The 25,515-nt window shown below is 40.9% G+C and overlaps 1 protein-coding gene across 6 annotated transcripts in view; it reads left to right on the forward strand.

The window, feature by feature from the left end:
- The window catches only part of adgb (androglobin), a 47,284-nt gene that overhangs the window by 4,586 nt on the left and 17,183 nt on the right, over window positions 1-25,515 (forward strand). For 4 of the 6 annotated variants that reach the window (XM_053647459.1, XM_053647467.1, XM_053647483.1 and 1 more), the window contains exons 4-17: window positions 639-710; window positions 1,029-1,232; window positions 3,036-3,175; window positions 5,890-5,976; window positions 8,654-8,802; window positions 11,620-11,714; window positions 12,535-12,709; window positions 12,814-12,886; window positions 13,227-13,386; window positions 18,359-18,401; window positions 20,778-20,907; window positions 21,022-21,085; window positions 23,327-23,435; window positions 23,530-23,662. In XM_053647459.1, coding sequence (XP_053503434.1) covers window positions 639-710; window positions 1,029-1,232; window positions 3,036-3,175; window positions 5,890-5,976; window positions 8,654-8,802; window positions 11,620-11,714; window positions 12,535-12,709; window positions 12,814-12,886; window positions 13,227-13,386; window positions 18,359-18,401; window positions 20,778-20,907; window positions 21,022-21,085; window positions 23,327-23,435; window positions 23,530-23,662 — 1,634 coding nt within the window. Of the gene's footprint in view, window positions 1-211; window positions 246-638; window positions 711-1,028; window positions 1,233-3,035; window positions 3,176-5,149; window positions 5,644-5,726; window positions 5,977-8,653; window positions 8,803-11,619; window positions 11,715-12,534; window positions 12,710-12,813; window positions 12,887-13,226; window positions 13,387-18,358; window positions 18,402-20,777; window positions 20,908-21,021; window positions 21,086-23,326; window positions 23,436-23,529; window positions 23,663-25,515 lie in introns of those variants that run through there. The other 2 variants (XM_053647490.1, XM_053647499.1) reach the window with 2 other exon arrangements.

Raw genomic sequence — 25,515 nt, forward strand, 5'->3', positions numbered from 1 at the left:
GTAATATTATGCTCCTATTCACGTGGGTCATGGAAACCACAGAGCAATTGATGCACCGCGTGATATTTTATGCAAAAACGGAGCTGATCTAAACTGGTTCACCGAGGCCAATCAGCTCAACTTTTGCTTGGTCTCGCATGTGTGAGAGGTCTAATTGGCAAAATGAATTAAGGTCAGCCTCCGTTTTCATTTCCATGCCAACGATGGGCAGAGGCGACAGAACGAAGTCTTCTCCCTTGGAGTGTGTGAGTCTTTAATTCAGATTTGATTAGGGAGCCTTTCGAGTCCATTAACGGATCACAATGAAGCATTCACAGTGCAGTGTTTCTTCACAACACCCAGTCTGCAGTGGGTCAACATAATCAGTGAGAGCACTGGAACAAAAAGACAGTTTTAAAAGCGTGAGAGATAGATATGAATAAATCATTTTGAAACAGAAGCCAAATGTCCCTGTTTTTGGACAACGATATGAAATACATAAATTTATGCTAATTCCCAATTATGTGAAATACAATGATTCTATGTTTCTGTATCTTTGTATCAGAATGTTTATTTATTTATTTATTTATTTATTTATTTATTCATTCATTCATTTGTGCTTTATTCAGATAAATTAATTTCATATTATTTTATGACAGGCTCCAGTTGTTGTTGAAAATGAATCAACGTTTGATCTCATTTCAGCCAATGAGCATTTGCTGTCCAGTGAAGTAAGTATACATATATATATTCATCTTCTAGATGTTTTTCTCAACTCCACAAACATAACCTGCCTCCCAAAGTCCCAGTAGTGCCATTCAACACTCCAAGAGAATCCGACTGATCATATGCCCATCACAATGTATGAAGGATAGTGGAGTTATCATCAATATGAATGATTTGCTAGCCAAGCTGGGCCCCTGCCAAATCACTGGGCAGTGAGACAAAAACGATGCTCCACAGTCCACATTGAATGGTGAAATGATGTACTGTCTGACTGAGAGAAATCCCTTCTTACGCTTTTTTATGTTGTTCATCTCATCACTCAGCTCATGCGCTGGATCATCAGTGAGATCTACATCGTGTGGCAAGTGTGCAACAGGCAGGCATGTGAGAACAACCCCTTCTCTAAGGATGCCACGCCCAGCCCTTGGAGACCATGGGAACACATCTATTCCCTGTGTAAAGCAGAAAAGGGCCACGTGCCTCTTTACAACGTCTTTGGGAAATATGTGGTCCGGCTCTACTGGATGGTGGGATCTCATCTCATGTTGTCATTGTTTTCACTGTAATTGGAAAATAATCACACAATGACATTTGGTGTATTAGTAAGGCATTAGTAAGATCTTGTAAACAACAACTTTTAAATGGAGCATTTTTAATGTTTTTCAACACGTTTACAGCTTGTCTGTAGGATATGGGTGCGACAAGAAACTAGACTTGTTTTCCTTTTCTGAAACCCCTCCCCAAACAAACCTCTATTTAGACTTTGACTTGAGAGAATGTCTTACCAAAGCTGTTCTTATCTACCTTTATTCTGAAGTCCAACACTGGAGCCATTCCCATTACTTAGTACTATACGGATTACAGATACTGAGTCCCACGATGTATACGCATGAACATACACTCTATGGCCAAACATATGTGGACACCTAATCATCACACCCGGTGATGCGGTTCTTCCCCAAACTATTCCCACAAAGTTGGATGCACACAATTGTATAGAATGTTTTTGTACGCTGTAGCATTACAATTTCCCTTCACTGGAACTGTTACACAAAGCGAGCTCCATGAAGATGTGGCATGTTAAGGTTTGAAGAAGGTTGAAGAACTCGAGTGTCGTGCACAGATCCCTGACCTCAACCCCATTGAACACCTTTGGGATAAACTGGAACTGGAGCCTCCTCACCATCACCTGACCTCAACCTCACTAATGCTCTTGTAGCTGAAGGAACACAAATCCCTACAGCCACGCCCCAAAATCTAGTGGAAAGCCTTCCCAGAAGAGTGGAGCGCAATATAACAGCAAAGAGGGACTAAATCTGGAACGGGATGTTCAACAAGCACACGTTGGTGTGATGGTCAGGTGTCCACATACTTTTGGTCATAGCGCGTAACATTCAGGCTTGTTTGAATGACCCCAAAAGAAAGCTATTAGCTAGTTTCCTCTGCTGGGGTGCAGCATTAGAGGAGGCCCATGCTGACCTTAGTGTGATATCGATGCTTGCTATCAGGCAGTGAAGCGTGATTAAGAGGTGAAACCCTCCACACCTACTGCCACGTATGTCTGATTTCTTCCTCTTTAGGATGCCCAGAGATGTCCTGCAGGCAGTGATTAAGTGAGAACACAAGTATTATCAGACAGCTGAGTGTGTGTGTGTGTGTGTGTGTGTGTGTGTGTGTGTGATGGGTATATAAATGTGTCTCTGTCTGTGCTACAGCTTCTCTCTAAACCACCACTGACCTTAGTTGGACTCGGACTTGCCAATAAATGTAGATTTATGGTCATCTCAATGGATTGTTTAAATATAATTTAAGATCATTTAAGAAATATAGCACAAACGGGTGATTCAGACATACAGTACAGTAAGTGTCAGTGGGTTTCAGTTAAATGTCTATGCCAAAGGCCTATTTGTCTCTCTCTCTCGCTCGCTCTCACTCTCTTAAAATCAAGTACACTTCAGTCAAGGACAGCACCCCTACACTAATGGACTTTAAGCATTTGTAAAAAAATTAAATAAAAACCCAAAACGTCTAACTCTTGACACATGCAGCTTTTCTCGAGTAAAGTAGAGTCGAATATGGAAAGAATATTTTGTCTCAAGTGGTTAAAATAACATTACAGGACAAACCTTCACAGTAAATCAGTGAGTACTAGTGTCATCCAGCAAGGCCTCAGCCGTATCAACTGCCTTCGGTTAAACATTAATGGTCCATATGAAATGAAACCGTGCTTCGTTGTGGTTTTACTAGGAGCACAAATCTGAGCAACCTTCTTAGTTTTGGAGCGAGTATGCGTGCACACACATTTTCCTCTCCTTGTATATCTGTTGCAGGGCTGCTGGAGGAAGATCACTATTGATGATTCGTTGCCATTTGATGAAAAAAACAACCTGCTGCTTCCAGTTACCACCAACCAGTCGGAACTCTGGCCTATGCTGCTGGCTAAGGCTATTCTTAAGTTGGCCAGTACAGAGTAAGTATGTTTTCATGGTTGACACTTGGTTAAAAACGAGATCAGAACAAAGCAGACCCTTGACTGATTTTATTCTGGTCTCTGGTCTGGTATTATAATTGGATGATTGGATGGCTTTCTTTATGAAGGTTTTAAGTACATGGTAAATGGTATAAGCATTCCCATTTTCTAAAGTGGGATCTGTGAATCACCTATGTAAGAAAAGCCTTCCTTGAAGCCTTTCTTGAAGGCAGGAATTTAGAAAGATGCATTTCTTGTTTTTTTCTATGATCTTTCATTAAAATGCAGTGATTTTAAATGTACAGTGAGGGAAATAAGTATTGAACGCGTCAACATTTTTTTCAGTAAATATATTTCCAATGAGGCTATTCACATGAAATTTTCACCAGACTTTAGTTTTAACTCAAGAAATCTGGAAGTATAAAGAATTCACAACGTTAAAGTCCATAAATGAAGATATGTCTAATAAAGCGGAATGATACAGGAAAAAAGGATTGAACACGCTAACTGAAATTTCTTTAATACTTAGTGGAGAAGCCTTTGTTTGTAATGACGGCTTCATGACGCTTCCTGTATGAAGAAATTAATGGGCCGCTGTATTCAGGTGTGATTTTGGCCCATTCTTCTAAACATATTGTTTTTAAATCTTGTTCAATTGGATTCAAGTCAGGTGATTGACTAGGCTTTTCTAACACCTTGATTTATTTTTTCTCTGAAACCAATTGAGAGTTTCCTTTGCTGTATGCTTTGGATCGTTGTCCTGCTGGAAGGTTCACCCACATCTCATCATCATCATCCTGGTGGATGGCAGCAGATTCTTCTCAAGACTCTCTCAGTAAAGGGCTTCATTCATCGTTTCTTCAATTATGTGAAGTCTGCCAGTACCATGTGATGAAAAACAGCCCCACACCATGATGCTTCCACCTCCAAACTTCACTGTTGGTGTAGTGTTTTTAGGGTGATGTGCAGTGCCATTTCCTCTCCAAATATGGTGTGTAGTATGACAGCCAAACAGTTCAAATTTGCTCTCGTCTGACCAGACTACACTCTCCCAGTATTTCATAGGCTTGTCCAAATGAGTTGTAGCAAACTATAAACGGGCTTCATCATGCCTTTTCTTTAGTAATGGAGTCTTGCGTGGTGAGCGTGAGCAGTGGAGTGCATTGCCTATTGTTTTCTCTGTGACGATGACACCTGCTGCCTCCAAGTGTTTCTGGAGCTCTTTCCGAGTGGTCCTTGGCTCTTGGGCTACTCTTCTGACTATTCTTCTGACTCCCTGGTCAGAAATCTTGCGAGGAGCTCCTGTGCGTGGACGGTTGATGACAGAGTGATGTTGCTTCCACTTGCGGATAATGGCCCCAATGGTGCTTACTGGAGGATTCAGAAGTTTTGAAATACGTCTGTATCCGATTCCATCAATATGTTTTGCAACAATAAGGTTGCGAAGGTCTTGGGAGAGCTCTTTGCTTTTACCCATCATGAGATGTTTCTTGTGTGACACCTTGGTAGCGAAAAGCCTTTATATAGACCATCAATTTACTAACCCAGCTGATATTAATTTGCACAGATAATTACTTATGGATTTCAGTTGGTTCCTTGCTTTACCTTGCCTTGGAGAACTGCTTTTTCTTAGCGTGTTCAATACTTTTTTCCCCATGTCATTCCACTTTATTACACATAACTTTATTTATGGACTTTAATGTTGTGAATTCTTTATACTTCCGGATTTCTTGAGTTAATACTGATGTCTGATGAAAATTTCATGTGAATAACCTCACTGAAAATATAATTACTGAAAAAAATGTTGACACGTTCAATACCAATTTCCCCCACTTTACTTATTCTGATTTTTGACTACGGCATTCGTTCACACCCTTGCAGGGAAAAATACTTTCATCCTATGGTAGCGTGTTTCACCTCAGCTATCATCAAGCAAAGACACTGAGCTTGTTCCATTCTGGAAAAACATCATCTTATAGAAGAAAAATGTGGCCTGATTTTAGTCTCACGTTATCTTTAAAAACACAAACACAAACAGACATACTGGCGCATGCAGCATCAGTTCACCTGAGGTGAAATACGTATAGATGGTGGCGTTTGGAGCCCCTCTGCGTCCGTGCACGTCACTTTAAGACAACCACGCCAATGATGGCGCAGCGTTTGAGTTCACGTCGAAACGGTGTTAGCACGGCAAGAAGAGAAGCAGTGAAATGGCGCAGTTAATTAATAGCTCCTGGACTGCTTGAATGTAGCATCCCGTGAGGCACAATTAGTACATCGGCCATCTGGATTCTTCAAGAAAGAGAAGGAGAACGGCAGCAATAGGCCACACACATGCACACAGACACAGTCATTTGATTCCATGAAACTGTCACATAATGAAGTTATGCATAGCAGTTTCGATTTCCTTGCTCCTGCTCGTATTGCACCCGGGAGACTGGTTTAATTTCCCTGTGTAGCTCGTTTCAGTCAGTTCACAGATTTAGTCTCAGTACTAACACCATCTTGGTCTTACTGTACATTTATTGATGGCCTTTTTCCTCCCTTTCAGCTACACCAGCAGTGCAAATGAATGTGTGCATGGAATGCGGCCTGCAGTAAACAGGATGTATAGAAAAGCAGCCCACAGTCAGATAGGCAAAGTGGCTGAAACAAACCTTGATGCTTTTTGGAGGTGGAATTAACATTGCTGTTATTAATATGAATCTCTTTAGAGTGGTGCAGAATGCCAGCAGAGAGCTAGAAGACTTCAGCATCATCCGCTGTCTGACTGGCTGGATCCCGGAGATTCTCCTCCTTAAGTAAGACTCTCCTACAGCTCCCATTCTGCTAACCGGTTATTTACACTGTTATCCATTATCCTTATGGGACATGAACTGTACAATGCCTGTCATTTGTATTTCTGCTGACATTTATTACCAAAGCATTCTATAAGACTGGTGGTGCATTGCCTAATTTTGCACTGACTTGGATATTCTTAACATATAACCTATATCTGAGCATTTTCACCTTGTTTCTGTGCTATTTGCATACAGTACCTGTCACTTTTCCCGTATTTTTGCATAGGGCCCATATATGACACGTGTTCGTTTATTTATTTGTTTGTTAGCTGGTTGAACGGAATTGACAATATATGCGGGCGATTGAATTCTCTTAAGCTAAACAAAGAGTGGTTAATCAATATTTCACAATTTATTACTCAATCAATTTCACTAACTGCTTCATCTTCCTTGGGATACTCGGGTTACTGTCCGTGCGCATTTCCTTCCTGTGTCTACATGGGTTTCCTCAAGGTTCGCCAGTTTTCTCCCACTGTCCAAAAACAAACCAGTACATGGCCTGGCTAGGTGCGTGTGTGCATGGTGCCCTGTGATGGACTTGTGTCCGATCCAGTATGTATTCCTGGTTCATGGGATAGGCTCCGGCCCACTGCGACCCTGATCAGGGGAAAGCAGTTACTGTAGCTGAATGAATTAATAATAATATAATGTATAATATATATATAGAATACAAAGATGAAGGGTTCTGTCTTTTTCAATCCACATTAAACGTTAATTTAAGAAAGTCCCCCTGGTTCTAATGATATATGTGTCTAGTTTCTGTGTCTTTAATTAGTTATGAAACTAAAATGGAGCTCAGATTGAATGCTTTTGGTAGAAAGGATACATTTTTTTGTCAGAATAACTTATTTGCGCAGCATGATTGAATAGCAAGCCAGATGGATATACACGGTGAGGGCGAAGGATAGGGGATGCGATTTTAGTGTTAAAAGATCTGGGGTCTCATTTATGCTATGCTTGTTTCTATGCATAAACTGTGATTTATTAAGTTATTCTTGAGCGTGAGGATGCATGTATATTTAGCGTTGCTCCACACCATGCATATGCAGAAATCTCTAGGGGTATAAAAGGGTAATTGCGGGTAAACTGATTTATTATTATGAGCTCCCATTTCATTTAATTCCATTTAATAACATCAGGATAATTGACAGTAATTGAAAACGTGTGGGATTTATCGACATCCATTACATACAGCTGTGCGTACGTGTGTGTGATAAACACCACAAAAAGTGTTTTGTGTGTACTGGAGGTTCTTACACACCGAATCAACTTCTTGTACACATGCTTTGAGAAATGAGACCCCAGGTTAGCAGTGAAGGCCAGTATTTCAGAGTAGTGCGCCTGGCAGAGCTGTAATCTATATAATTCCGCAGTCTTTTATCCCTGTTGCTGGGAATAAAGGTTTTTTGTTACATCTTTCTGTTTGCTATCTGTAATAACTGTGTAATGTTATTACTCTCCCTCTGGGACTAAAACAGGGCCTTGCTTTCCACCAGGCTAGGCAGACACAGTCCTGCCTAGGCACTTTCTCTGCCACAGTGGTTGTAATGGCTGTAATAATGGCTGCAAACATTGCCCTTCTTTAGAACTACTATCCATTCATTCCTCTGTCTATCCACCCATTCACCCATCTACCTCGAAACAAGCAAGCAACGAAGCAACTAACCAGTTCCAAACGCCTGACCAGTCTACCTACCCCATCCTCCAACCTGACCCACCAACCCGGCCAGCTAACCAAACAACACAGTGCCCCACCCAACCACCCACCTACCCAAACATGCACACACCCAACCAACCAACCACTCACCCAACCTTTGAACCTTGTCAAAGAATGAAAGTGTGTGTATTCACATCAAGTGTACAGAGTTTCTCGGTCATATTACCATTTCAGTATACAGGTCTATTTACATATACACGTCTCTATGTGTGTGTTTGAGCATGGCCAAACGTCAAGGGTAAGGGGGCATGATGGCTCGCACCTCTTGGGTTGGTGGTTTGAATCCCGCCTCTGTCCTTTTCTCTGGGTACTCCGGTTTCCTCCCCCAGTCCAAAGACATGCGTTGATTGGCATTTCCAAATTGTCCAATGTGTGTGCAACTGTGCTCTGCGATGGATTGTCCCTCTGTCCATGTTGTAGCTCTTCAGTCATGCTGAATGCTGATTCTTTCCATGTGCTGCGGTTCAGGCCTGATAGTATAGACCAGCCATCCTTAAGCAAAACCCTGCAGCTAGAGGCTAGATCGTTCAACATTTAGACTAATTCTGTTTGTAAATTCCCAGATGGAATCATGAAAAATACAAATGAAGGTTAAAAAAAAAAAAGACAGTCCTACTGGTTATTTATTTATTTGTCTGTGGCTCTGGAAGGTCATAACATTAGAGCAGCTGTGTACAGTATATTGATTTCAGAAACATGATATTTTCCTCTAATTGCTGTTTATTGATTAGCACAGCTAGATATGCTTCATGTTCATTTAACTTTGGCCTTTAATCTCCTCAGCAGAACATAAATCGGATACAAGATAAGGGCTGTTCGGTTAGACGTGAACCTGAACTAGTTGCTCAAGATGATTAAATACCGAAAATCTATTGTTCATAGTCATTTAGGGAGCCATGACTAAATATGTTTGGTTGGCAGTCCCAGGTTGAAATATGTAGAAGAAACATGGGAATACCTGAAAAACACCATTCCGAAGTGTCAGCTGACGGAGGAGCGCTCCGAGGAGAGAACTCCATCAGTCCACTCACGAAGCCAGTCGCCTTCCCAAAACAAAGGAAAACAAAAAGGTACTGGAGTATGTCCAAGAGCATGCAAACACACACATGCACACACCCACACCTATTTTACTTCTTATAGCCCATGTGTACTGTTCTTAACAGAGCGTAGAATGTTTAAAGCAGGACAGGAGAACGTTTGTATCATGTGTGGAATGGGATATAGTCTCTGAAAAATGAAACCTATAATTTTTTTTATTGAACATCCCTATTCCAGATTTATTCCATCTTTGCAGTTAAAATAAGCTCTACTGTTCTGGGAAGGCTTTCCACTAGATTTTGGAGCATGGCTGGGGGGATTTGTGTTCATTCAGCTACAAGAGCATTAGTGAGATCAGGCACTGATATTGGGATGTCAAGGAGGTGCAGTCAGTGTTCCAGTTCATCCCAAAGGTGTTCAGTTGGGTTGAGGTCAGGGCTCTGTGCAGGACATTCAAGTTCTTCCACCTTCTTCAAACCTTAACATGGAGCTTGCTTTGTCATACACATGCGCATTGTCATGCTGGAACAGGTTTGGGCCTCTTAGTTCCAGTGAAGGAAAATTGCAATGCTACAGCATTCAAAGACATTCTATACAAGCGTGTGCTTCTAACTTTGTGGCAACAGTTTGGGGACGAACCACATATGGGTGTGATGGTCAGGTGTCCATATACTTTTGGCCCTAGAGTGTATGAAATGATCACTCTGTGGCCAGAAGTGCAGGACTAATTTGAAACATTTTACTGAATAAGTTCTAATCCGTCTCACCTGCTGAGATGTTGTAATAAATAAACCAAGTTTTTGATATTTGTTATAATCATAGTTTTAAACGAGGTTATTTAAATCAGGTTAAGTAATCTTCATCAATTTGTTATCAGCCATTTGTAAAATACTTCCATACAACCAATTATTTGTGTAAAGTTTCCCCAAGCTGAGATTTGCTGGTTTGAAAGTATGCTATTAGAACATGCTATATGCTATATGCTATAAAGACATATTACCTAAGGGGCATCAGAAAATCTGCCCCTTAGGTAATATGTCTTTATTCAGAATTTGCCTGTTAGGCATATTATTAAGCACCGAGGGCTAAAAACTGAGTAATGTCGTGTGTGCTCATTACAAACAAGGGAAAAAGCAAAAAGAGGGACAAAAACAGTGAACCCATTCAGATAAACAGTGCGCTTGCATGTGTATGTGTTCGTGCGTGTTCGTGCATGTGTGTTCGTGTGTGTGTGTGTGTGTGTGTGTGTGTGTGTGTGTGTGTGTGTATATATGTGTGTGTATATGTGTGAGTGCGTGAGTGTGTGTGAGTGTGTGTGTGTGTGTGCGTGTGTGTATGTATATGTGTGTATATATGTGTGTGTGTGTGTATATGTGTGAGTGCGTGCGTGCATGTGTATGTGAGTGTGTGTGTATGTGTGTGTGTGTGTATGTATATGTGTGTATATATGTGTGTGTATATATGTGTGTGTGTATATGTGTGAGTGCGTGCGTGCGTGTGTGTGTGTGTGTGTGTGTGTGTGTTTGCGTGTTTGTGTGTGTGCGTGTGTATGTGTGTGTGTGTGCGTCCTAGTGTTTTTTATATTTATGCCTGTATATCAGTATATGTGTTGCTATTCTCCCTTTGTGTAACATGCATTATTTACTCTAAAAATTCTGCTGTGAAATGAAAAATTCATCGCCATGCTGAAATCCTCTGTATTCTTTTAAATAAATCAATAAATGTGTATCGATAATCCTTACCAGTGCTGCACTGGGCATAAGGTCACGGTAGGCATTTTTTCACCGAAGGTTTTTTGTTAAACAATACAGTTTTAAGGAAGCGACCCACCTGCTCTCAGGTCTCACCTTCCCCTGGGTGTATCATCAGCATGAATGAATCAAAACGCAAACGTTCTCTATGTCGAGAGAAAATACTGAGACATAAAGACCACACAAACCGCAAATATTGAAAATGTGACGGTGACATAAGAGGACGTGAAGACGTATCGCCATGCCGTCTTGAGTTTCCTGTTGAGACAGAGAGAGGATTAGCGGCGCCATATGGCTCATCTGGGTCATTAGCCTCAGTAGGTTAATGACTGAATTACAGCACGATAAAGCTGGAAGGCCTGCTATTGAAATCCTATTCTCACGCTCTGTCTTTTCCTCTCATTTGCGCTTGGAAGCAATTAATCAGGGAAAGATTGTAACATGCTGTGGCATACATAACTTGGCACCAAGCCCTAGATCCTCCATGCCTCAAGGAATATCTCCTCCACACACGTGCAGACACATATAGCTCAGCTTATTAAGATTGCAGGAACATTTACAGTGCGTTTTCCCTTAGAACGTGAAGAATAGGTCATCTCATTAACCCTACAACCCTGTTCCATATATTCAATTCTGTAAGGATCGGATGCTATATCTTTCTTTCTTTCCCTGTCTCTCTCTCTCTCTCTCTCTCTCTCTCTCTCTCTCTCTATCTATCTTTCTCTTTCTCTCATTCGTCTACGTTTTCTGACGTTTATGACCACAAAGTATTTATAAAAGTCTTATTCTCAGTCATTTTCTCTCCCACTCCCTCTTATTCCATCTTATCGCTCTCCGTCCGATTCTCTGATCTTAACGGGATCGATAAATTGCTGATATTCTGCATTAAATCGTCAGCTCATATGTGAGGTCGTGTTATGTTCTCCTCCTAAATCTCAGAAATGTTCTGTTCCAGTACAGCATGTGCTATATTTGCACAATTACACATATGTACAGCATATGCGCCTTTCTTCTGTTTGTCTAATGTGTGTGTGTGTGTCTCTCTCTCTCTCTCTCTCTCTCTCTCTTTCTCTATATCTCTCTCTCGCACCGGTCTAGGCAGTGGACCTCCTCCTGCTCCTCAGATAATCGTGTGTGCCAGTTTCCAGCCAATGAACCTGCAGGAGAAGAAGACTTCCATGCTGGGCCAGATGGTACTTGCGAAAAGCTCTCTTGCCTAATGCTGCAAATATTGAAATGCATTCAGTCCTCAACAACAGACAGCTCACAGTACGCCAACACGCAATACTGCAACTTCGACTGCGACTTCTCCAAACTTTTCCTCGGAACGAGCATGTTAAAATAGGAAAACCGTGTAAAGCTGGTATTCCGGATCAGAGCACAGTATCTTAACGTAAAACCTTTACCGCTTGATGACCCAGTAATACAATATCTGTTTACAGTTTTTCTTAAAAAAAAAAAAAAAAAAAAAGAATGACAAGATAAGGCGTCAGGCGTTTCCTGCAGTTATTAATCAATCACGGATCTGAGCACGTAATGTTCCCTGATGATGCGTTTGTTTTGTTTTTTTCTACTCATGACCTCAAATGAATTATCACGCGACATAAATGATATCCATAGATAACAGTAGAATGCTGCATTCGACTGAAGGTCATCGTTTAGGCGGTCTTCTCAACTCAGCGAGTGACGTCAAATCAACATGGCTGCTCACCGCGTAAACAAAGTAGCACTTCTTACCTTTAAAGGAGTTATACTGTGTATACAAGCATTGCGTTAGATCAACCATCATACATTGCAGCTTGTTTTTCTCAGCCTAGAATGACCCTGAACATAACTTCTGTAATGTTTCATACATTTTTTTGGGAGGCTTCCAGAGACTACATGTTTCTCTCTCTTCATCCTTCACGCTACCGTTCAGATCAGTGTGGGCTGTTTAACTCATTATTAGATTTTATGCTGCGAGCCATATGAATGGTTATATGTGGTCTGTGTGTGTGTGTGTGTTTTATTCAGGCAGACACATCACAGACACTGCGACAATACGGTCTATGTCAGCTCCACAGCCATTCTGTACTGCTGACGCGTACAAGGGACTGCCCCCTGGTGGCCGTTTTGAAACCACCCCCTGTGCCTCATTCGAAAATCATCCGGACCCCGAAGGAAACCGATATTACAGACGAACCCAGAAGTGTGTGTGTGTGTGTGTGTGTGTGTGTTTCCTACTATAGACACACTGGAGTGTCCTCCAGCTACACCTCCAGGTTTATAACTGTGGTATTTTGTTTCTCTCAGAGGTCCCAGTCGAGAGGCCTGAGCAGTACATAGGGGTGGCCAGTCCATTAATCAAGCTTGGACCTCTTAAAATGTAAGAAGTGTGTGTGTGTAGATGTGTGTGAAGATGTGTAATTGAGTCAAGAACACTCTGGTGTGTGGGAGGGAGGGTGCATTCAGATATCTAGACAGCTATCAAGCCTCAACATTGATTTGTGTGGCTGTGCACCGAGTCTCTCGGCACATTCATTATTACGAGTCAATGCACACCTTCATAACACAGACTCCATCATGCTTTATTGTCCTAAGCGAGAGGCTGAGTGGTGGTGTATTTAAGCAGCTTTATAGCCCTTTGGCTTGCATGTTTATTTGGTGCTTTTGTGTGTGTGTGTGTGTGTGTGTGTGTGTGTGTGTGTGTGTGTGTTCTACTGCAGTGATTCAAAGGCGGTTTCAAAGCCAGTCGGCCAAAGACAGCACACGTGTACCTCTAATCTTGCTTCGTTCTTGGAGTCAGAAGAGAATAATGGTCCTGACCCCGCTCAGCACGACATCACTCACAACAACCAAATCTCGCTGGATGCCATGGATACTGAGGTATGCATCTACAGTGGCACTTGTGAACCCTTTAGAATTTTTTTTATATAGATATCTGTATAAATATGACCTATAACATCGTCAAATTTCCACACAAATACTAAAAGGAGACAAAGAGAACCCAATTAAAGAAATGAGATAAAAATCTTATACTTGGTCATTTGTTTATTGAAGAAATGATCCAATATTACATCTGTGATTGGCAAAAGTATGTGAACCTCTAGGATTTGCAGTTAATATGAAGGTGAAATTATATTCAGGTGTTTCATTTAAAGAATGGAGGGCTATAAAGGTCTGATCTTCACAATGCATGTTTGTGGAAGTGTATCATGGCAAGGAGATTTCTGAGGATCTCAGAAAAAGAGTTGTTGCTCGTCAGGCTGGAAAAGGTTACAAAACCATCTCGAAAGAGTTTAGATTCCACCAATCCACAGTCAGACAGATTGTGTACAAATGGAGGAAATTCAAGACTATTGTTACCCTCTCCAGGAGTGGAGACCAACAAAAATCCCTCCAAGAGCAAGACGTGTAATAGTCCTCAAGGTCACAAAGGAACCCAGTGTAACTTCTAAGCAACTAAAGGCCCCTCTCACATTGGCTAATGTTAATGTTCATGAGTCCATCATCAGGAGAACACTGAACAACAATAGTGTGCATGGCAGGGTTACAAGGAGAAAACTACTACTCTCCAAAAAAATATTGCTGCCTGTCTGCATTTGCTGAAGATCATGTGGAAAAGCCAGAAGGCTAATGGAAAAAAGTTTTGTGGATGGATGAGTCCAAAATAGACCTTTTTGGTTTAAATGAGAAGTGTTATGTTTGGAAAAAGGCAGCAAAAGAACCTTATCCCACCATGAAACATGATGGTGGTAGTATCATGGATTGATTCTGTTTTGCTTCATCTGGACCAGGACGACTTGCCATCATTGATGGAACAATGAATTCTGAATTATACCAGCGAATTCTAAAGGAAAACATCAGGACATCTGTCTGTGATCTGAATCTGAAGAGAAAGTGGGTCATGCAGCAGGACAACGATCCTAAACACATAAGTCGTTCTACCAAAGAATGGTTCAAGAAGACTAAAGTTAATGTTTTGGAACGGCCAAGTCAAAGTCCTGACCTTAATCCAATAGAAATGTTGTGGAAGGACCTGAAGCAAGCAGTTCATGTGAGGAAACCCACCAACATCCCAGAGTTGAAGCTGTTCTGTACTGAGGAACGGGATTAAATTCCTCCAGGCCAATGTGCAGGACTGATCAACAGTTACCGCAAACGTTTAGGTGCAGTTATTACTGCACAAGGGGGTCACACCAGATACTGAAAGCAAAGGTTCACATACACATATTTACGCAGAAATATAGACAATTTGAAAGGGTTCACAAACTTTCAAGCGCCACTGTAGCTACATGTGCCGTGTGACCAAACGTATGTGGACACCTGACCATTTCCCACAATGTTTCCAGAACGTTCGAAGTGCCAAGAATGTCTTTGTATGCTTTAAAATGAAACATTTCCCTTAAACTAAGGGGCCCAAACATGTTTCAGCATGACGGTGCTGTTGTTAAAAAATATATATCGCATATAATAATTGTTATACCGGAAGAGGACTATGTAAGTTTTAGCAAGTATGTAAGCTTCATTTCAATCACAGTTAAAACTTTAACATTGACCCTGCCACTGCATGACTGCATGACTTACAACTTTCCTTTTAAGAGAATGTTCCAGATCTGTAATAGCTTGGCACAGAGCTGATTTCCAGGCCCAGAAAAAAATTTAAACAGAGGCCTGAAACATGTTTAGATGTTACAAACAGCACTGTTAAACAAAGCTGGATGTAGAGTTTATCTGTTATGATTAATTATGGTATTGTATGATATCACTAACCCTGGGCTTCCCAAACTAAAGGATGGAGTCGTGAGAAACTCTCCTGTTTTGTTTCATTCATTTATTTGACACATTAATATTAGAAATATCATATGTTTACCTGCTCATCTACCGCCACTACACAAACTTGTGCTGTGTCTCAAATCGCATACTTATGCACTATTCTAGACTGTTATTGAGCACTAACACTAATTTGTTTTTCCTGTTATGGTTAGTGTTTGAATTTAAAAAAAAAAAAAAACCTCACATAGCCTTCAAATGAAATCGCTAAATGTTTTACAGTTCGATTTGGAAAGTCGAGTATAAAAACCCGACCACTCTGCTTCACACAACCCCGGTGTGGATTCATTTCCTATAACAGCACAACACAACCTACTGGATTACTACATCATTGGAAGAATATTCCTTTGGTTTTTAAGTCAGTTATGTTACACATACTTCTGACATAATAAAGTGTGGGATATAAGTTTCGGAACCCACGTTTTATATTACATGACCATGATTTACCATTAGTTTACTATTAGACTACCATGAACTGAGGAATTTTTCATATTTCTAAACATACAGGTGCATCTCAAAAAATTTGAATATTGTGAAAAATTAATTTTTTTCCATAATTTAATTTTAAAAAATGGAACTGTCGTATCTTCTAGATTCATTACACATAAAGTGAAATATTTTGAGCCTTTTTTGTTTTAATCTTGATGATTACGGCTTCCAGCTCATGGAAATCAAAAATACAGTATCTCAAAATATTCAAATAAAGAATTTATAATATAGAAATGTCAACCTTCTGAAAAGTATGTTAATTTACGCACTCGAAACTTGGTCAGGGCTTTAATCCTTATGCACGAATTACTGCATCAGTGCGGCGTGGCATGGAGGCAATCAGCCTGGTGTGGTGTTCTGGAACCCCAGGTTGCTATGATAGCGGCCTTCAGCTCGTCTGTATTGTTGGGTCTGGTGTCTCTCATAGATTCTCTATAGGGTTCAGGTCAGGAGAGGTGGGTGTCCAATCAAGCACAGTAATACCATGGTCAGCAAACCAGTTACTAGCAGTTTTGGCACTGTGGGCAGGTGCCGAGTCCTACTGGAAAAGGAAATCAGCATCTCCATAAAGCTCATCAGCAGATGGAAGCATGAATTGCTCTAAAATCTCCTGGTAGATGCTGCATTGACTCTCGACTTGAGAAAACACAGTGGACCAACACCAGCAGATGACATGGCTCCCCAAATCATCACTGACTGTGGAAACTTCACAATGGACTTCAAGCAACTTGGATTCTGATCCTCTCCACTCTTCCTCCAGACTCTGGGACCTTGATTTCCAAATGAAATGCAAAATTTACTTTCATCTTCCCCATGCTTGTGGTTGTGTACTGAACCAGACTGAGAGATTAAAGGCTCAGGAAACCTTTGCAGGTGTTTTGAGATCTGATTAGAGTTCTTCTCAGGTCAACATTTCTGTATTATAAAATTCTTTATTCTAATATTTTGAGATACTGGATTTTTGATTTCCATGAGCTGTAAACCGTAATCATCAAGATTAAAACAAAAAAAGGCTTGAAATATTTCACTTTATGTGTATTGAATCTAGAATATATACTGATAATAAGTCTTTATTGTTCACATATACAGTAGAGCATAGTGAAATTGTTTTCTTCGCATGCCCCAGCCTGTCAGGAAGCTGGGGTCAGAGTGCAGGGTCAGCCATGATACAGCACCCCTGGAGCAGAGAGGGTTAAGGGCCTTGCTCAAGGGCACAACAGTGGCAGCTTGGCAGTGCTGGGGCTTGGACCTTCCGATCAAAAACCCAGAGCCTTAACCACTAAGCCACCACTGCCCCCATGAAAGTTCTGAGAGTTCCATGTTTTGAGTTAAATTACAAAGCAAAAGAACTTTTCCACGATATTCAAATTTTTTGAGATGCACCTGTACTGTTGGTCTGAATATATTGGATCCTCTGTTGTGTAGTCGAGGCACTGTGCTAGAGTCGTTCTCTGAATGCAGCATGTGTGCAAATGTGCTTGTGACACAGCTGGGAGGCTGAAGTGAACCCTGCCTGCCCCTGCAACTCGTCTGTCCAGCTCCAATGTCACCATCACAGTTTCCCCCAGCGCATGCAGAGAGAGAAAGGAAGGAGAATGGGCACTGTGTTATGTAAAAAAAAAAAAAAAAAAAAAAAAAAAAAAAAAAGGACGGGTCACGTCCTAAACGGTATAAAAAGTAGCACAATTAGCCTGTCAGTCATTAAGGCCGATGTCTCACTGGGGGTTCAGGAGGGACCGGATCAAGCAAAACGGATGGAGTGTGTGTGTGTGTGTGTGTGTGCGCAGTCCAGTGAGCATGCATTTATAATGTAAAGGGAATTACATTTGGTTTAGTAATCCTAGGAATTCCAGAAACGTGGGAACTGTCGCTCTGCTGAAGCGCGTACAAAGCTCTTCTCTTCTCTTCATCCCGCCATTCCTCCTTTTCAGACATGAGGTGACTCACAGTCCGTTTCTGACTCACTGGTGCTGTCGTTCGTTAGATGTGGCATGGAGAGAACCCCTAATTGTCCTCCACATCTAAATGGCACAGTGGGATGACTCCTCAGGCTTTATAAGTGACACAAGGTTGAGGGAGAAGAAGAAGAAGAAAAAAAAAAACGGTTCCAGCAAGACTGTTGCCATGGTGCCACCCACTTCCTTGCGGTTTTAACGAGTTGTCTTAAGACCCACTGAAGGAGCGTTTTCTTGATGCTGCAATAGCTTGGCTTAATTAGTGGTTAAACACTGACATGCTAATCAGGCAGTGCGGCTAATCCCTGCTCCATCTCAGCATCTTCCTGTCTTGTAACATTGCACAGCCGTCAGTGTCAATATCTTAAAATTGTGAATGTAGTTTATCTTTTACAATACATAATTAACACTTAAGGATGTCCGTGACCTCCCCCCAACCCCAGTGTATTTGAGCGCTCTAACTGATTATTTCTTGGACGAAGACATCTAGAGTTAAGATTCCTATACCTAGAGATCTGAATGCCTTTATCTGTCTTTAGACTGTTTTGTTACTCTGGATTGACTTTTTCGTATCCTTCCAGGTAACAGCAGAGGACAAGAGGAAGGATGAAAGCGGTGCTAATGGTAATGCATGTTCACATATTTGTTGCTCACCTCACTGTAGGCTTCTCGTTTAGTACCGTCAGCCGGCGTCGTACTGACAGCGGTTTTATCCGTACTCGACGGAAGCATGTTGAGTCATGGTGATCTAATTATAATGCAAATGAAATTGAGAGGCAGCTGGTAAACGCTGCCTGAAATACCATCTTTCGTTCTTTTCATACAAACCGAGCGCACGGTTTTGGAAAGTCTGCTTCTTTGTCTGGAGCTCCTTTGTAACGAGCTGCGGCATGCAATCGGAAAGGAAGTGAACGTGAATGAGCGAGAAGACGTGTGATAATTCGCCATGCGGCTTTCTATCACCCTCAAGTCATTGTCGAGCCGTCAGTGTGCTGATGCTAATAACTGCTTTAATGGGATATGATGGCTGGCTGAGTGCTCTGCTATCACCATTACGCTTTTTCTACTATCTCTCTCTCTCTCTCTCTCTCTCTCTCTCTCTCTCTCTCTCGCCTGGTCTTTCTCTTTTTAAATAGCATTGCACAAACAGACAGATACCCACCCACGCAGGCGCACACACACACACACACACACACACACACATTATCATTTCCATCTCTCTGATCGTGACTCTGCACTGGCCCCTCATCACGACAGGCCAATTACATGCTTTCCTACGGAGCCTAGTGTGTTGCTTAGTAACACCTGGAGTGAGCTAAATGAAGTGGGCTCTGCAGTGACTTCTCTGGAACATCTAAATTATTGCCAGTTCCTTCTTCTTAGCAGGCCTGGCTTTAGTTCGTAACTGAGAATTCGTACGAAGTTTGCAACGTGCATTTACAAAGGCACTGATGGACTGCGACGAGGACATCCTAAGTCCAGCTAACCCTGACTGTTACAGCCTGAAAATTCTGATCCTGGAATCCAGATCCCAAAAGACCACCAAGATGCAATGAGATGAGAACTATGTAATCCATAGGACTGTTGTCCACGGCGGATTGCAAAATGGCCTACACAGAAACTCATAACTTCTAACTTATTACTTGTTGATGAAATGAAAAAGTTTTTATGAGGAAGAAATATCACACAACAGATAGCATGTCTACATGAAACCCAGGATGGTGTGATGCAGCACAACATGAAGCTGAGTGACATTACCACCCCGAAGTGGCTCATTTTCATATAACAACACAGTCTGGAGTGCGTTCTTCCACTTATACCACAGCAATTAGCTAACAATTACAAAGTTTCATTTATTAACGAAGAACGACACGTTGTATATTTCAGTGGTTTATAATTAGGTTTAATGTTGTGTTGTGGAACGTCCAAGAGGCAAGGTAGTTCTTGCTATCGCTTGTGCTTTAGCGTTGATAAACAATCGTTCCCTCACCAGCCTTTCCTTTTCTCTCGCTCTCTCTCTCGTAAACTCCTCTCTCCTGAAAACGGGGAAACTTTGCAAATTAAACGCCTTACAGAAATGTTAAATAAATGTCACATCAATGGACATTTGTTTGATGTATTTTTTTTTTTTTTTACAAGTCTGTGTGAAGTTATGTGGCGCGTCTGCCGTACAAGTCAATGTGAATGAGCTGTTGTTATAGAAACTAATCACGTTTTGTGAGAAGAATATTAATACTAATCAGTTGTTGACGTTACAGCTGAAACTACTGTCAGAGCCGTCCTGTTGCTCAGCTTCTGACCAATCAGCTTCGAGAATTCAACCATGCTGTGCTATGTACTGAAAACCTCACTAAAATGGTTTAATAATGAGTCTTTATTGATCACATATACATTACAGCACAGTGAAATTATTTTCTTTGCATATCCCAGCATGTCAGGAAGCTGGGTCAGAGCGCAGGGTCTGCCTTGATACTGGAGTAGAGAGGGTTAACAGTGGCAGCCTGGCAGCGCTGGGGCTTGAACCTCTGACCTTCCGATCAGTAACCCAGAGCCTTAACTGCCAAGCCACCACTAACCCATTTGTGCTATAAAAATCATTGTTCATACAAATGAGCACGATGCTGTTTTGATGGCGCAAATAGGCTTAACAATGAACCGTATTATTCTGTCTTTTTTCTGTGACGATGCGACTCATATAACCAATCAAGAACAAACAGTACTCCTAACTCACTCCCAAGTACGGTTAATTCCTGTTCAGCAGATACATCTAGAACCTTTGGAAGCGGACTAATAAAAATCATTTTAAGTGTCACACCTTCAAACGGTGTATGGGATGTTGGAACATTTTTGGATCAAGGATGAATTGAACCACATAGGTTACAGTACACTGTTCGTTAACCTTCATTACGGAATAAGCATCAAAATCCTAGCCAGATTCATTGTAGCACTAAAACAGGTTCTGATCTATCTGCTCCTATCTGTTGCCTTTGTTATTGTCAGATGCTGCCGTGACAGACTCCTCCTTTTTTCCTGAGAAGAAAACCACACCAGTCCATGGAATGCATTTTCAGGAGAAGGCCGTGCTTCAAGAAACGTGGATCCACTTGCAAGACTTCACCAAGTGCTTCCAGTGAGGGTTCACCCACAGAAACATTCATTACTCAGTGATGCTAAATAACAAGCATTTCTCTGAGATCATTCTTGTCAGTCATATACCTGTTATGCTTCCTATGTCTATTTAAAGGACGTTGCTGGTTTTTCACAAGGAAAACAGCTACCGTTACCAGTTTCAGAAGTCACAGTTTAAGGTAAAGTAGTTATCCTTTCATCAAAAGGATCGTTTTTTTAAATATATACATATGTGTGTGTGTGTGTGTGTGTGTGTATATATATATATATATATATATATATATATATATATGTGTGTGTATATGTATGTGTATGTGTGTGTGTGTGTATATGTGTATGTATATATATATATATACACACACACATACAGTATCTCACAAAAGTGAGTACACCCCTCACATTTTTGTAAATATTTGATGATATCTTTTCATGTGACAACACTGAAGAAATGACACTTTGCTCCAATGTAAAGTAGTGAGTGTACAGCTTGTGTAACAGTGTAAATTTGCTGTCCCCTCAAAATAACTCAACACACAGCCATTAATGTCTAAACTGCTGGCAACAAAAGTGAGTACACCCCTAAGTGAAAAGGTCCAAATTGGGCCCAATTAGCCATTTTCCCTCCCCGGTGTCATGTGACTTGTTAGTGTTACGAGGTGTGTTAAATTTGGCGTCATCGCTCTCACACTCCCTCATACTGGTCACTGGAAGTTCAACATGGCACCTCATGACAAAGAACACTCTGAGGATCTGAAAAAAAAGAATTGTTGCTCTACATAAAGATTGCCAAGACCCTGACACTGAGCTGCAGCACGGTGGCCAAGACCATACAGCGGGTTAACAGGACAGGTTCCACTCAGAACAGGCCTCGCCATGGTCGATCAAAGAAGTTGAGTGCACATGCTCAACGTCATATCCAGAGGTTGTCTTTGGGAAATAGATAATATAATAAATAATATAATAAATTATATATATATATATATATATATATATATATATATATATATATATATATATATATATATATATATATATATATATTTGTCATTTATTTACAGTATTTCTTTGAAAGGATTCTACCTAAAGATATACATAGAAGAAACCTTCTGAACACAGAAACCTACAATTCCAGCACACACTCTGCTTCCTGGAATTATGTGTCTTGCATTTATCCAGCAATTTTTGCTGATGTCAAAGCTTTAGGTCATTTCGATTTAGGTCATCATCTTATTCAAGTGTTTTAATCCCAAACAACAAAAAGTCTCTCTAAAATATTAAGACTTGTAGTTTGTAATACTCTTATTCTCTTGCTCAGGCTACAGCAGTGAATTTTCTGCACCAATATGACCGAGTCACCTGACTTACCTTTTTTTTTTTTTGATTGTTTGTTTGTTTAATGTTTATCTTTGCAGTTTTCCGCATATGTTACTCATTTTGATTTCAAAGCTAACTTGATATGCTGATATTATAACTAGCAAACCAACATGAGTGAACAAAGTGATGTCCTAAGCAAAGGCAGCTTACACTAGCTCAATGTCATAATAATTTATTAACTACATGACCATAGATAATACTAGAAGTAGCTTGTTAAGGTTAGCCAGTCTCTCTTTTGTGTTGAGTGTAAATATTCGACTGCTATTAGCAGTATATTTTCATCCTTTACTTTGAGTAAAATGATGGACAATGTCAGCTAGCTTCCCAGTCATGACTGACTCAAAGCTCAAAAATCTTTTCCTGACAATGATAACTGTGATGATGGCTCAGGTGGTAGAGCGGGTTGTCCACTAATCGTAGGGTTGGTGGTTCGATTCCTGGCCCACATGACTCCACATACCGAAGTGTCCTTGGGCAAGACACTGAACCCCAAGTTGCTCCTGATGGCAAGTTAGCACCTTGCATAGCAGCTCTGCTACCATTGATGTGTGTGTGAATGGGTGAATGAAACACAGTGTAAAGCGCTTTGGATAAAAGTGCTATATAAGTGCAGACCATTTACCATTACAAAATTATACCGCTACAATTTAGCATATTACATATTAATGAATAACTTTGAACTCACCACTTTGAGTTAGACAATGATCCATCTTCAGGACTTCTGGAGTCTCAGAGCATGCACATTCAAGTACAGTGTCCATCACCAACATGGTGGGCAAGAGGCAGAGCCACTGTCTGCCCGGTTGTATCTACAGTAATGTGCATGCTCTGACTCCAATTTTCACAAGATGGCGACCCCCTCAAAAAGACTTCAAAACCACACAATGGGAGTGAATGGTGCCATGTTGTCCACTTATATATACAGTAACTGGTTGTGCCTCTCAGGAGTTTACCTAACTGACCGCTCCACTTCTACTTGACTCAGAAGGTTTCTACACATTAATATTTACAGTTGTTGTACATTCACATCTCTGTTTCTTTCTAAGGCACAAGATGAGAAGAGCTGTTACTTCTTGTCAGTAGACAGCCTGCTGCCTACAGAGATTCTCATCTGTTTCTCAGCACTGATGCGCTGGGGAGATAACAGTCATGAGCGTAAGACAGTCATATACCAGTACCGTCTATGCATTCAACTATATTTAGAGATATTTATAGCATTTATGTGTATGTACATCTTACGTATGTGTAGAAAAGGATTGCGCACTCAGGCCAGGTCATCTGGGTGTTGAACCTTTTTCCTGGAAGAGCGTCCAGGCTCAGTATCCCCTGCTGACTGTCAACACCTCGTCTTGCAAAGCGGCGATTCTTTCCCTGCCACCGGGGTAATGTAACTTCACAACTGTGGTTATAAACCACCGATTACAAAGGTATCTCTGTCGCTGGTATAATACAGGCCAAAACCATCACTGTGATCCTTTCTCTAACTATAACTATGGTCATTCATGTATGCTGTATTATTGTGTTCTTCTTCTTCTTCTTCTTCTTCTTCTTCTTCTTCTTCTTCTTCTAATAAATACATTTGTACCGTCTTCACTAGAGCCACAAAATTTGGCAGAATCATACATCCTATAAGGAAAACGGACACTTCTGTTTTTGGGAAAGATTGGAATTATGGTTTCCACTTAGCAATACTCCAAAATGCATCCCCCCCCCCCCCACCCCATATGAATACAATGAAATGTTCCATTGATCTTGCTTTCACACGGTTTAAGCCGTTCTTCATTTGTCTATACTGAAACAATTAAACTGCACTGCTGCACCTACTGAAACCCTAATACCCAACTGGAATATGATAGAAAGCAGTTAACACCCTAGCAACCAGCTGAGTTTTTTAAGCTAACGACTAGCTACTAGCTACAAGTCAGTCTGATTCATCACCAGCATTTGTCCATTGTCATGCAGACCTGTTTCTCCTCCTTACCATCCCATGATAAGAGAAATTCCTTCAAGGAAATAGCTTGTCCTTGGGCAAGCACTACACAGCTTCCAGTCATAGTTAACACTGTAGTCAACACATAGTGCTCTACTAAAGCTAATCTAGCGGTTAAGTTACACCACATCACAAGCAAGGCTTTTTATTAGAAATATATTTCTATGCTGCAGTGTCGTATTGTAAGTCTAACGTAACTACACACTTTAAAGTGTTCGTTTTCCACCATTTGACTCAAAAGTCAATCAAATTAAAAGGGACCACTTCAGTGATTTGATTCCACTGGTTGCTTGTTCTGTCGTTTGGTGTGCTAGTCACTGATGCTCCAGGTACGCTTACTCGAGTTAGTTTGGTGTCTTGTTTAACAATGTCCAACAAAAGTTTTGGCCTTCCATAAGCTAGGTGTTTTTATTACCTCTGACTCTTTCCCTTTGTGACCACAATGTTTAGGCATGATTTGCGCATGAGGACAGTCACTTTGGAATATGACCGCGTCTAGCCGAACCACTCCCACCTCTTTTTAAGAATTCCTCATTAGTGTCAGCAGTAGACCTAACCTCACAACATTTGAGTATCATATTGTATTTAAAATTATACCAGTGTTATCGTCCACACCTAGTAAGTGTCAGACCAGTGCCAATAATAATACTGTAATAATTATAAAGCCACATTGTGAGCTACTATGGTTACTATGGTGAAACATCTTACTAGCCGTAAGTATTAAGGAAATGTGTGTGAACATAGTCTGCACATACTTGCTGTACTGTATGTTCTGTTTCTGATAATGAAGCCAGCCATCTCTGAGGAAACCCTAGAGAGGGAAAGAGATGAACCAGTCTGCTATTTCTAGCTCCGTACGGCCTAAAAGTAGGGGGCCTATATTCAGAGGTCAGAATGCTAGGAAAAGGCAGATTTATCAGGCAGTATAACGAGAGGAAGAGAGATATAAAGGTCAAATGCTGGTCTACCACTGGTGTGCTTTAGAGGCATGATTTGTTCCAAACCTAAATTATCTTCTTTATAAGCAAAGCATCTAGTCTTGACTTATCATAAACACATTGCTGGCAACAATGCTATATTTATTAGGTTTCATCCCCTTCCCTTTTCACATTTGTCTTGCGTTTCTCACCCTTCGTTTCAAGCATTTTGTGTGCTGCAAATAAATAAAAGCAAGGCTTCACTTATACACCAGACGTATACAGTAAATCTAGCTTTCATTTCATTCACTGAATGATGAATATTTTT

Source organism: Ictalurus furcatus, chromosome 2 (genome assembly GCF_023375685.1).
Source record: "Ictalurus furcatus strain D&B chromosome 2, Billie_1.0, whole genome shotgun sequence".
Classification (NCBI taxonomy): domain Eukaryota; kingdom Metazoa; phylum Chordata; class Actinopteri; order Siluriformes; family Ictaluridae; genus Ictalurus; species Ictalurus furcatus.